Genomic DNA, 13,278 nt, shown 5'->3' with positions numbered 1-13,278 from the left:
TATCTCATAAATGGGAACTCAGCCCAGGTGGTGAGAAAGCCCGGGAGCAAATGTTTCAAACCATTCAAAGAGACTCTGCCTTTTATTGGCATCTATGAATTTCTTCTAGTTCTGGGTCCAAGGAAGGCAAGTTGAAGTCCCTTTGCACTCATAGATCTGAAAAACTTCACCACTAACTGGTGTATCAAGCAACAGATAGGAAGGGTGGTGGACAGCAGGGAGATTGGTCCAATAATAGCCATCTCCATGTGGTTTAGACCAGCTGTTGTGAAGTGTGACTTAAGGATCAGTGAAGCCATGAAGGGAATTACATGAAGTTTAACCACACCTTCCCCGTTCCTTCTCTCTCCTCCAACTGCTCATCCCTGACCTAGAACAGAGAACTACTGGAAGGAGGTTGATGGGCCATGGGGACACACCTTGAGGATTGACATACCTTGACACACCTAGACCAACTTGAAAGCTAAAGGTTCCCACCTCCCTGCGGCTTCCTTTGCCCATCATACCAAGCCATTATGTGCTGAATATGTTGCATGAAGCTAACCAATTTGTTTCAGAGTTGACCGTGTTGTGTGAACCTATTCATTGCACTCTACAAGCCATGTTTTATGGCTTGTTACATGAATCCATGTAGTTTACTTAGCAATCCACAATTCACCATGATATGTGACCCCCCAATCATTGAAACAGAAATAATTACAGATGAATTATTTGGGCAAATGGTGGGCACACTTCTGCAGCTTACCTCAAGAGTGGTTTGCACAATCTTCTCCACAGAAGAAAAATACGTTTCCCATAAAAACTGAGTTTGCTGTTGGAAGGCCAGGATTTTGTCATTGTTCAGACATCGGACTGTAGATGGAATCTGTGAGGAAGCAGCAAGAACAGAAGACATGAAGGGGAGAATGCAAGGTAGTTTATGACAGAGGGAAAAACCTCGATCAATTTTACAGAGATACTTCAGCCTTTTAATTTTACAGTATTGTGTTAGTTATCCAAGCTTCTAGTGATCTTATACTGCTTATAGGTTTCAGTGAAATTATTAAAATGGATGTAATTTTCCTTGTTTGTATTTTATGCTGCTATATAACTGAAATACAATCTTCCTTCAACAACAAAAAGCACCAAAAAACGGATGATGTGGAGATAAACAAACCTACACTAGACCAAACAGTTTGGTCTAGTGGTTAAAGCACCTGTCTAGAAACCAGGAGACTATGAGTTCTAGTCCCACCCTAGGCATGAAGCCAATTGAGTGACTTGGGGCTAATCACAAAGAGACTGTAAGTTCTAGTCCCACCTTAGGCATGAAACCAATTGGGTGACTTGGAGCCAATCACAAGGAGACTGTAAGTTCTAGTTCCGCCTTAGACATGAAACCAACTGGGTGACTTGGAGCCAATCACAAGGAGACTGTAGCCAATCACAAGTTCTAGTCCCACCTTAGGCATGAAACCAATTGGGTGACTTGGAGCCAATCACAAGGAGACTGTAAGTTCTAGTTCCGCCTTAGACATGAAACCAACTGGGTGACTTGGAGCCAATCACAAGGAGACTGTAGCCAATCACAAGTTCTAGTCCCACCTTAGGCATGAAACCAATTGGGTGACTTGGAGCCAATCACAAGGAGACTGTAAGTTCTAGTTCCGCCTTAGACATGAAACCAACTGGGTGACTTGGAGCCAATCACAAGGAGACTGTAGCCAATCACAAGTTCTAGTCCCACCTTAGGCATGAAACCAATTGGGTGACTTGGAACCAATCACAAGGAGACTGTAAGTTCTAGTTCCGCCTTAGACGTGAAAGCTGGCTGGGTAATACTGGGCCAGTAATTCAGCCCAATCCATCTCACTAGGGTTGTTATTGTGCGGAAAACAGGAGGAGGAAGGAGTATTAAGAAGGTACACTGCCTTTCGTTATTTAAAAAATAACAAAAGGTGGGATGTAAATAAATAAACTGCAGAATGGACATTGACCAAGCTATGTATGCATATTAGAGCTATTTATCCGCAACATCGGTATTTCTCTGACCAAGGTCCGTGCCTGCTACAAATGCAATCTTTCCAGGACGCTCAAGGCAAGGTCATAATAAAGGTTACAGTAATTCGGCTACCAGAATTCAACCCATTGCTAGATCAGTTTCTCTATTTAAATCAATGCTTAAGTTACCCACAGCAAGAAGAAGAAATAAGAGAGAGATGATCAATGAAAGGCCATACAAAAATACTCTAAAGAGGTAAATAAGTGAATACCTCCAGATTCCAAATAATTGCTGTACTTTATACAGGAAAATGAAAGCATTTTATCCAAAGGACAATGTTCTTTTCAGGTGGTTTTTAAAAGTTAAATAGTAATGATCAAGGGCTCCGAAGTCCATCCATTAGAGCAGTGTTTCCCAACTCTGATGACTTTAAGAAGTAGGGACTTCATCTCCCAAAATTCCCCAGCCAGCATGTTACCTGCAGAAGAAGCCGTTCATCCCCAACTATGGACGATTTACTCCAATCAATCACCTCCGAAAATGGCAGCTCCCATCCATTGCTGAGCAGGACCGGGATGCAAGCAGCCTGGATCAATGAGAGAAGAGAACAAGGATCACAAGGAGGCAAGAGAGGAGAGAGAAAGTGACCGGGGAGCATGAAGCTCAAAGGATTTTCAGTGGAGTTTATAGGCAGTTCTTGACTTATGACCCATCATGGTTTCTAAGTCATGGTGATCATAAGAGGATCGGTAACTTGACCCACCTGGTATTATGACCTTTTTTATGGTGGTCTTTAAGGAAACACTGTAGTCATTAAGCAAACCAGTGGTTCGCTATGGGTATGGTTTTGCCAAAAACCTGAAGTAAATACGGGGTTGCTGTTATGGGCAAAACAGGAAACCCTGTTGTATATGTTCGCCGCTTTGAGTTATTTGTAAAATAATAAAGACGGGATACAAATGAATGAATAAATAAATAATTTTTTTGGTAACAAAACGTTTGCAAGCAAACCACCAAGCTCAGAGAGAAAGGACCTCGTTCTCACATTCCCAACCATGGCACCAACACACCCGGGTCATTTTTTTTAAGCCACGTCCTAATAAGGCTACCTTTATCTCATATCCAGCCCATATGCACCTGAAGCAGTATAAAGTCAACTTTAGCAGTTCTCCCAAAGATGAACTGGATGACTGAGAAACTCCATAGAGTCCAGGGTTCTTCAAACCTGGCCCTTTTAGGACTGGTGGACTTCAACTCCCAGAATTCCTCAGCCAGCATGCCTGGCTGAGGAATTCTGGGAGTTGAAGTCCACCAGTCCTAAAAGGGCCAAGTTTGAAGACCCCCTGCCATAGACATTTAGCAGTTCTCATTTTAAAGTGGTGTTTTCCTTGTTAGATGTTTTGTGCCAGCCATTGGCAGTTCCCCAAAAGGGTCATCAGATGGAGGCAAAGTGGCTTCTTTGCTTCCACTGATGAGCCAAGGGTCTCGGACCCACAGCCCCATTGGTGAGAGTGTTTTATGGTCAGGGAGGGACCAAGACCCCCCATAAATACCTCTGCACGAGGGGCTGCTCTTTGTTCTAGTTCTAGTTTCTCCTTCTAGTCTCCATTTCTCCTCTCCTAGCTCTTAGTCCTTCTTTTAGTCATGCAATGCTAGCTTGTTTTATTTTATTTCTCTCTCACATGCAGGCATGAATGCTTTCATGCCAAGTATTTCTTTCTCTTTGATCTATCATGAATAAAGCTAATATGATTGCATCTCTGCTTGATGCCTTTGCTTGGAAGCTCCTTTAACGATTCATTGTGAGAACACCTCACATTCCTGACACCATTTTTAGCTCTGGGAATGATCCAGTAAGCTCCACCAAGAACATGGTGGATGATACGGTTAGGATGGATATCTGCCCAACTTTGATTAGTTGCCTTCTGCAACCATCTCAGTTGGATGGCTGGAGAGACTGGATTTCTGCAAAGGCAGCTGCCCTATAGGGACTGGCTGGCCCTGTCAGCTCTTCATGCTTTTATATACAGTTTAGTGCTCTTTTGAAAAACTGCTGGATCTGGGTTTCAGACCGCTTTAGGATGGACAAGTAAACCTAAAGCAGGAAAGCAATGATGGGTTCAGTCACTTGAGTGGTGTTGGCTCCATCACTAAGGAGTGCACAACAGATTTTTTTTTCTTTTTAGCTATTTCTGCCAACAAGAAGGGCTGTGCTGTTTTTATTATTGGCAGTGGAGAGAAAAGTTTGATTTACAGGTAGTCCTTGACTTACAACACGTCATTTAGTGACCGTTCAAAATTGCAACGGCACAGAAAAAAGTGACCTAGGACCGTTTTTTTACACTTACAACCGTTGCAGCATCCCGCTGGTCACGTGATCAGAATTCGGATGCTTGGCAAGTGGTTCATATTTATGACGGGGGCAGTGTCCCGGGGGTCATGTGATCTCCTTTTGTGACCTTCTGACCAGCAAAGTCAATGGGGAATCCAGATTCACTTAACAACTACGTTACTAACTTAACAAATGCAATGATTCACTTAACAAACTGTGGCAAGAAAAGTCGTAAGGTGGGGCAAACTCACTTAACACAATGTTTCACTTAGCAACATAAATGATGGGCTCAATTGTGGTCGTAACTCGAGGACTACCTATAGTAGTTAAGGCACCAGGCTAGGAACTAGGAGACCATGAGTTCTAGACCCACCTTAGGCATGAAGCCAGCTGGGTGGACCTGGGCCAGTCCCTTCCTCTCAGCCCTAGTAAGGAGGAAATGGCAAACCACTTCTGAAGATCTTGCCAAAAAAGCTGCAGGGCCGTGACCAAGCAGTTGCCAGGAGTCAAAACTGATTTACACATACATACATACATACACATTCACACATAATAATAAATAGCAGCAGGCACTCTTTTCTCTATTTCTGGGCTGTCTTGCTCATTGTGAAGGCTACTGCAGGTTTACTACGGCTCCGGCAGTGCCAATTCACTTGTTTTCATTTGTTCCTTCCTAGTTTCTTCTGCTCCCTTGCAACCTGCCCCTCTTGTCTGTTAGCCGGGCTATTTCTGAAACAGGTCTGGCACCCTTTGCAAAGTGGGGGGGGAGGCGTGAATGGGGGCTTTTGCTTAGTGCAACTGCTCCTTTGGGTCTGTGACCTATCAGTTGGGCTATTTCTGAAGATTGGTCTATCACCCTTGCAACGCTAGGAAATTCACCTAAAACAATGATTTCGTCTGATTGTTCCATCTAGTACAGGAATGGGAGGGAGCCTCTGCAAAACTGGGACAGGTTTGGAAAGGCAGTTCTCAAGAAGTAGAAATAACTTTATTACAGCTGGTTGCGCAGTCTGCCAGAGCTTTAGTCTGGATGTGGCATTAAGTATGAAAGTCGACTGGGTGACTTTGGAACAATCCCTCCCTTTCAGACCAACCCACTTTGCAGGGCTGTTGTTGTGGGGAAAAGAGGAAGATTAGGTATGTTCACGACCTTGAGGTATATATAAAAAGATGGGATAAAAATCTAGGAACCATACAGTAATAATAATCACGTACCTGCAAAGCTTCTAGGAAGCGGAAGGATCCCAAACGTCTCCCTCGGGGGATGATACAAAAGGTAGAGTTGTGCAACAGCTCCTGATAATCAAACCTGGGGAAAGACAACACAAACATTTTTTAGAGTTGTAGCAATCATGCAATGCTCTTGTTCTTTTCCCTTAATTTATGAGCATGGGATGGAACTTTGGGAACCAATGACATGAAACCCTTCTTATTTTGGATAGGCATGATGGGCTTTGGATTTCCTAGTGGTGTCCCATCCTAATATTGTCTGGGCAATATCCAAGCAAGTTTGCCCTCTAGCTACAGTAAGTGGGATTACCATCAACATGCTTCCAAGCCAATCACATCCTCTCTTGCCGAGAGCTTTGTACTGCGATAGGTTTATATCCGGGGAGTCCAATGTTGGCAACTTGAAGAGTCATGCTGACTGTGGAATTCTGGCAGTTGGAGTCCACAAGTCTTCAAGTTGGACATTCCTGGTTTACACCAAACTATGTTCAGAGTCATGAAGAATTTTTTTAATTTTAATTCCATTTATATCCCGCCCTTCTCCGAAGACTCAGAGCGGCTTACAAGCTTAGCAGTAGTCTTCATTCTATGTATATGCCTGCTTATTAGGGCTTTCACACACACACACACACCCAAGCGGCATTATTACAAAGTCAGCTTAATTGCCCCCAACAATCTGGGACCTCGGAAGGATGGAAGGCTGAGTCAACCTTGAGCCTGGTGGGATGCGAACCTGCACTAATTGCAGGCAGCTGGTGTTACTTAAGGAGGCATTAGCCCACTGCTCCACCAAGGCTCTTCATGGAATTTCTTCCAAATAGTTCCACTGAGAAATTCCTCGGAAAGTAGAGCCACCTCAGGTTAGGTCTGAACCCAAAGTTCATTTCACATGTTCTTTTAATAAGCCTCTAAGCACAACATGGTGCAAGGAATGGATTCAGGGCCTGACACAAAAAGCCTTGTGTGCCAAAACTGGGGCCAGGGGTGGAGGACAGAAATTTCCACTGTGTTCTGTTAAAGAGGCTGACTTTTCCCTCGCCACAAATGTACAAACATCCTTAGTAACGAGAGGAGGCAAATCCACAAAACACCTTTGTATGTGGGATGATTTCCCCCCCCAGGATATAGACAAGAGGATTTTTCTATCAACCCTCCCACTGTTTGACTTGCAAACAGAAGCAAAGGTGTTTATGCACACAGCCAACAGTGGCTCCCACTTCAGTCAGCTTTGGGATATGCCCATAAATTATTTCTTACTTCCAGAGAATTATTAGTCAGCCTGGAACCTAGCCATAAAGCAAGAAGATAAAATCCATGTCAAATCAAAGGACGAACACCATAAAATGAACTGGGGCCGGGGAGGAGATGAGACAGGAAGAGTAATTGTTGGGTTAAGCAGCAGATGCTTAAAATGGCATCTTAATATGTAAAACTATTTGGAGAGACATGCTCCCCATAACACAGTATAGGGCAGGGGTAGGCAACCTTGGCTCTTTTATGACTCGTGGACCAACTCCCAGAATTCCTGAGCCAGCCACGCTGAAGGGAAAGGGAGAGGTTTCCATGCTTAGTCATGCTGGCTCAGAAATTCTGGGAGTTGAAGTCCACGAGTCATAAAAGAGCTAAGGTTGCCTACCCCTGGTATAGGGACTGAAAAAATATGAGGGATGAAAGGACTGAGAAAGTGGAAAGATCCTCACTAAATGCAGAAAAATAACAAGGGAGGCGCCAGGCAGGTCTCTCAGGGAAGGACATTCTGTACCTTTGAGATTATGACTGAAAAGGACTATTCTCAAATAGGCATCCGCTATGTCGCTGTGCAGAGCAAGGCCTCTGCTGATGATGAAAGCTGAGGTCCCAATCCATGCACAGCTTTAAAAATGCTCATTCAAAGACATTCTCATGTATATTTTCTTATGGAGGAGGAGCAGCAGCAGGAGAAGCAGGAGGAGGAGAGGAAGGGGAAAGAAGAAGAAGAAGAAGAAGAAGAAGAAGAAGAAGAAGAAGAAGAAGAAGAAGAAGAAGAAGAAGAAGAAGATGATGATGATTAGAATTTTGTATAGTGGTGGTGGTGGTGGTGGAGGAGACGATTCTGGTCGTTCTTTTGCAATGAGTGTAATAAGACTTGCCTGGTTCAGTGAAGAGGCCAACAGATGTGTATGTTGTGAATGTCCTGCCTTTCATTGTACTATATAATCATTCCTCTGGCAATCTACCACTTTCCTGGCTTTCTGCACTATCATTTAGCTATTTACTTTAACTGGTTGGCTTGCTGATTCAGGAGCTCAGGGGGCTATCCATTACATTCCCTCTTCCTACTTTTACCCACAACATCAATCCTGTGAGATAGATTGTGTTGAGTAAGAAGGATGTTCAAAGCTGTTTAGGGAACTATGACTTACCTAAATGGGTCTTCGGGTTCCTTATCCAACAATGTCAGCACTATGCAACACAGTCTCTAATACAAAGGGAAGACATTAAAACAGTGTTTCTCAACCTTCTGGGAGCTGACGTCTACATGGCTTAAAGCTGCCAAGGTTGAGAAACACTGTTTTTTGAAGAAACTCTCCTGAAGGACTTTTAGTAGGAGCAGTGTTTTGATCTCCATTTAGGGCAGGGGTCCCCAACCCCTGGTCTGTGGACTGGCACCAGGCTGCGGCATGTCAGAAACCAGTCCGCGCAAACAAGCAAGGCCCCATCCGCGGGATGCAGGTAGTACATGAAACCCAGGCCCCCTTCGGACCACAGAAAAACCTCTCTCCACAGAACTGGTCACTGGTGCCCAAAAGGTTGGAGACCTCTGATTTAGGGAGAGTTAAGCTCATGAGGAAATATTGGAGAATTTCTGCTGCTTCTGGAGAAATTGGGGAAAATCAATTTATTCAATCATAAATTTGAGGAAGGATTTTGAAAGGCTCCTCTGCCCTCCAGCCCTCCTCCCTCTTTTTTTCCTATTAGGCCCAGATTTTCTGAGATGTTCTAGCACAGACAATATATTTTGTTTGCACAAAACCTGCACCTGCTGGCTAACATGCCTCCTGTAAGATATTCAAGGAGACTGTGATCACACTGTGTTAAATAAATTCACCTGGGGCACATAATGAGATCTCCTACAATGCATTTACAGGCTTTAAGAAACGTCTCCTTCAGTCAATGACGCCATGCATTCAACTGCTTGGGGAATATATTTTTCACACAAAGTAATTACTTAGTATTATGAGATAAAGATGAAAAATCTGTTGCCCTCCAGATGTTACTGAATTTCAGCTCCCATCATTCCTCACATTTGGCCTCCTTGGCTGGCGGAAGCTGCTGGAGGCCGAAGGATAATTAGGTGAACTGACTTAAAAAGTATGGATCAAATGAATTTTTCCACTTAACCTTTGTCCTCAAATTTGTTCCCCAGTTCATGGGGGCCCTGAAAGAAAGTTGCTAGCTCCCCACACATCTTGGTGGCCTGCAACCTAGCATCTGCTACAGCAGACATGTCAAACACAAGGCCCGGGGGCCGGATCCGGCCCACAAAGTGGTTTCATGTGGCCCGCGAAGCCATCCTGGAAACAGTGAGGGAACAGCCCCCACTGCCTTGGCCCTGGCCCAGAGACCCTCCTCCTGCCAGAGACCCTCAGATCTGTCCCACTCCTGCCCAGGCCCCCATAGGCACCCTTGATGCGAACGATGTAGAGCTGGCCACGCCCACCCAGTAGGCCATATGCACTCTAGCCACGCCCACCCAGTAGGCCACGCCCACCCTGGCCACACCCACCCAACCCCCTGAGGGCAACTGCAATGCTGATGCGGCCCTCAATGAAATTGAGTTTGACACCCCTGTGCTACAGTCTTCTTGAAGTTCAATGGGATGAAAGAGAACTTTCTGGAAGCTATAAAAGGAGAGGTAAAAGGCACTGTAGAGTGCCTATAACCACAGTGGAAAATCCAATATTTGCGTTCAGTTAGATACATCATCTTGTGTGCCGCACACATCAGTAACACAGTAGGTCAGAGAGAACAAAGAAACCAGTGTGATCCACTTTAAGCATGAGGTGGGCCACCTTCTGGCCAAAACTTCAAGAGAAGGTTAAGGATGAACAAACTGTTGAGCTAAGCTCTCCACCCTGCTCTGTAATCTCACACCAGTTCTCTAAAGTTGCCAATTTGCCAACATTTGCTGGGTGGACCACCAGCTTGTTCAAACCATGTTTGGAATGTAGGATTTAAACAGTGGCTTCACACCTCAGGCTTTCCAACCAGCTAAGAGCTAGTTTTGCTGAGCTGCGAATCTGAAGCATTTTCTTATGCCACAAAAATCCATATTAAGGCAATCTCTTTGCTGGGTCAATTAAAATGTGGTTACAAATATGTGCAAGCACTGGAAATCAATAAGTTATGAGAAGTTATGTTATTCTTATACGTGATAAATGACAAACGGGCAGGAGAAGAGGCATGGTGCCAGTGACTTAGCAAAGTGGCACAAGGGTGGGAAGGGAAAAGACAAAATGAAAAAAAAATGCACTAAGCAAAAAGTAAAATTAAAGTAGGGCAATCTCATTTTGATTTCTGAATACTCTTACTTTTTTAAAAAGTCTCTGACTCATCTTTGTCTTCTTTCCCTCTTTTCTCATTAAAATAAAAAGATTTTTGTTTGGTAATGACAAGTTAAGGGATACAAATCTGCTAAATAATTATCATTGCTTTAGGGTATGGACACTTTCCCAATCCTTATTTGGATATCAGGGTACAGTATACGTCGAGAATTATATAGGTCATTTAAACAGTATTTTCTCAACCTCGGCTGCTTTCAGAATGTGTGCACTTTAACTCCCAGAATTCTCCAGCCAGTATTGCTGGCTGGGGAATTCTGGGAATTGAAATCCATACAGCTTAAGGTTGCCAAGGTTGAGAAAATACTGTTTAAATGACCTATATAAATCTCGCCGTATACATACTATGAGAGTTGACGTCTGCCCATCTTAAAGCTACTGAATTGAGAAACACTGGTTTAGAATACCTGCATGGAAGGGAACGCCAGCTTCCTGTTTCTTATGCTTCCTAAAACCCCAAATCCAGACAAAGACCTCTGCCCTGAAGCAAAGTAGGACTCACAGGGAATCAAAAAATTTTCCCCGTGTTAACAAACTTATCCTGTTTAACGAATGGACCTGTGTAGGGCACCATACGCTAATCAAACAACACTGGCTCACATCAAACCTCAAGCCATAAACCAGGGCTACCCAAAGTGGTCAATATCAACCCAACCAAGTGATCAGTGAGAGTATTCAAGGGGACGATGTTGATGCTGCTGCTGTTATTGTGTTTCATAGTACTTTTAGTTAAAGTGGTATTTATTAAATTATTTTCATATAATAAAATATTGTGGATTGATAAAAACAATCTCAAACTTCCTGAAGGAGATGATGATCCCTACTGTAAACATAAACTAGTCCAGGTTTCTGTGTTCATTTAATGTGTTAACTAAATGGACATGATTAGAATGTATGAAATGCACTACAAAGCCTATGTCAAAAAAAAAAAGCAGCATTTATCCCCATAGACAAAAATGCATTCAGATGGACATCTTTTTTAAATGAGGGTAACGTGGAAAGATGCGGTGGCTCAGTGGGTTAGGACACTGAGCTTGTCGATCAGAAGGTCGGCAGTTTGGCGGGTCGAATCCCAAGTGCCGCGTGAGCTCCTGTTACTCGTCCCAGCTTCTACCAACCTAGCAGTTCGAAAGCACGTAAAAATGCAAATAGAAAAATAGGGACCACTATGGTGGGAAGGTAACAGTGTTCCGTGCGCCTTTGGCGTCTAGTCATGCTGACCACATGACCACGGAGACGTCCTCGGACAAGCGCTGGCTCTTCAGCTTTGAAACGGAGATGAGCACCGGCCCCTAGAGTCGGAATCGACTAGCATGCATGTGCGGGGGAACCTTTACCTTTACCTTTACCTTAACGTGGAAAGAATTGGACCGTTTTCGGTAATTCCAAAAGTGAGGCATTTGTACACATGGGCACAGGATTGGGAGAAGCTGAGCGGGGAAGTGCAGCAGGCAAAACGTGGGTGAAATCAACTGCCAATTTTTTTGTCCCAGATACACTACCACAGTTCTCCCAGCATGCTTGCAGTGAACTAGCTACAGAGTTGGCAGGCCCATCCTCCTTAGGAGTTTGGCCGGAGCTGTCCAAGCCTGATCTATGGGCATCATATGCAAAAGAAAAAGAAGGCCCACTTTTACAAGGATGTTGACTTCAGCCAAGAAGCCGCGAGCCACTGATAATTTAGCAACAAGAGTCATTGGGAACTAGGTGGATGCAGAGGGAATAAAATAATAAAGAAACCACAGAAATTCTAACATCGGACTATTCTGTTTCCTTGCGAATGGCTTTCTAAAAGTGAAACCTCGTCAGGAAGACTGGTTTGAATTTCAAATTTTGTTTCAGAGAGGGAGGATTGTAAAGCTTCAGCAGATGAATATGGACAATGGGCTAAACCCAGGACAATATGTATAATTAACAAACATAAAAAACATAATTCACATACAGTAACTTGCCGCACCAAAAAAGGACCTGGTTTAGCCAATGTTCAAATGCATTATTTTGGTTTCCCATAATACATTGAACAAACCCACCCAGCCCCATTTTAGCATGGCTAGACTTTATTTTGTGGAATATTCTAAAGTAATCTATGTGTAGTTATTACTGCAATCCCATTGGTCAACCATATTCATTTGGCACCGATGATGCCACTTAGCTGGATAATAAAATATCTGCAAGAAAATAACCAAGCTGCAATAGCACGAAGGACCCCACAGTTCAACCCTGAGCTACAAATATTCTTTTCTATCTGCATACTCGTTCTTAAACAGAACAATGATAAACCATAATAGACCAGGTAAAAATGACTACAAAACCAGGACTCTTCCTTACATCTTACAAAGGAATGCATACTCGTCTAAAAGCTACGTAGCATTGCTGTTTCTTCTTTACCATCCCTGCCCTCTTCCTTTTGTCCCTTGCAAATTCTGTTGCTTTTAATAGATGTTTGACAAGCATAAAATCAGCTAGGGACATTTTTTCTTGAAGATAAAAGTTGAATGTTTCACACGCTGAACGTCTAACACTCTCGTGCCTGCTGAATCTTTGGTCTTTTGGCAGTTGACTCCAAACAAATAACTGATGGACTATAGTACATTTTGTAGTGATAATAAAAACACATCTGCTTATCCCAGATCCTCGGGAACAACTTGATAAGTGGATAAAAATGCCAAAGCCATTTTAAATATCTGGCTGACTGTGTGACGAACTGTAATAATAATCCTGGTTTACAATATGGATCCATCTTTCCCTCCAAACAGAGACTGTGACTCAGTTTGAGGGCATTCGGTATAAAAACCCAAGGGCACAATTTCTGCAAGACCTAATTTTCCAGGGGGAATATTCTGCCCTTAATGTGTTCTTGTGATTTGTGGCTCAATCCAAACTTGTCCAACTTCAAATAAGAGCAGTAGTAGCAGCAGCAACAACGGTTGCTAAACCAGCTTTGACTTTTCATGCATTTTTAACTGAAAGGAAGAAGGGCCTCAAATTCTTTTGGCACTGCAACAAGCCCCAAGGAGACTAAAAAGGAACTACTACTAGGCTGACTTTTAAGAAAGACAAGGAGCAAAGCAAAGAGTTTTCTTCTCTTAATCCTGCAGACGTCTGAGGACTATCAACCCCCCAAAATTCCCAGC

General features: G+C 43.5%; 2 protein-coding genes across 5 annotated transcripts in view; one reads left to right on the top strand and one right to left on the bottom strand.

The window, feature by feature from the left end:
* EXTL1 (exostosin like glycosyltransferase 1) overlaps positions 1–13,278 on the bottom strand; it is a 47,104-nt gene that overhangs the window by 16,638 nt on the left and 17,188 nt on the right. For both annotated transcript variants that reach the window (XM_083369750.1, XM_083369751.1), the window contains 3 exons: positions 5,529–5,622; positions 2,460–2,567; positions 746–865 (listed from right to left, as the gene is read on the bottom strand). In XM_083369750.1, coding sequence (XP_083225876.1) covers positions 746–865; positions 2,460–2,567; positions 5,529–5,622 — 322 coding nt within the window. The remainder of the gene's footprint in view (positions 1–745; positions 866–2,459; positions 2,568–5,528; positions 5,623–13,278) is intronic.
* SLC30A2 (solute carrier family 30 member 2) overlaps positions 1–13,278 on the top strand; it is a 57,194-nt gene that overhangs the window by 39,617 nt on the left and 4,299 nt on the right. Inside the window, exon 9 of one of the 3 annotated variants that reach the window (XM_083369792.1) lies at positions 11,638–11,773. The exons of the other annotated variants lie outside the window; for them this stretch is intronic. The gene's annotated coding sequence lies outside the window, so the exon portion shown is untranslated. Of the gene's footprint in view, positions 1–11,637; positions 11,774–13,278 lie in introns of those variants that run through there. 3 annotated transcript variants of the gene reach the window in all.

This window comes from Vipera ursinii (assembly GCF_947247035.1).
Source record: "Vipera ursinii genome assembly, chromosome: 9".
In the NCBI taxonomy this organism is placed as follows: Eukaryota; Metazoa; Chordata; class Lepidosauria; order Squamata; family Viperidae; genus Vipera; species Vipera ursinii.
Note: the sequence above shows the minus strand (reverse complement) of the source record. Positions and strands in the feature narration are given on the sequence as shown.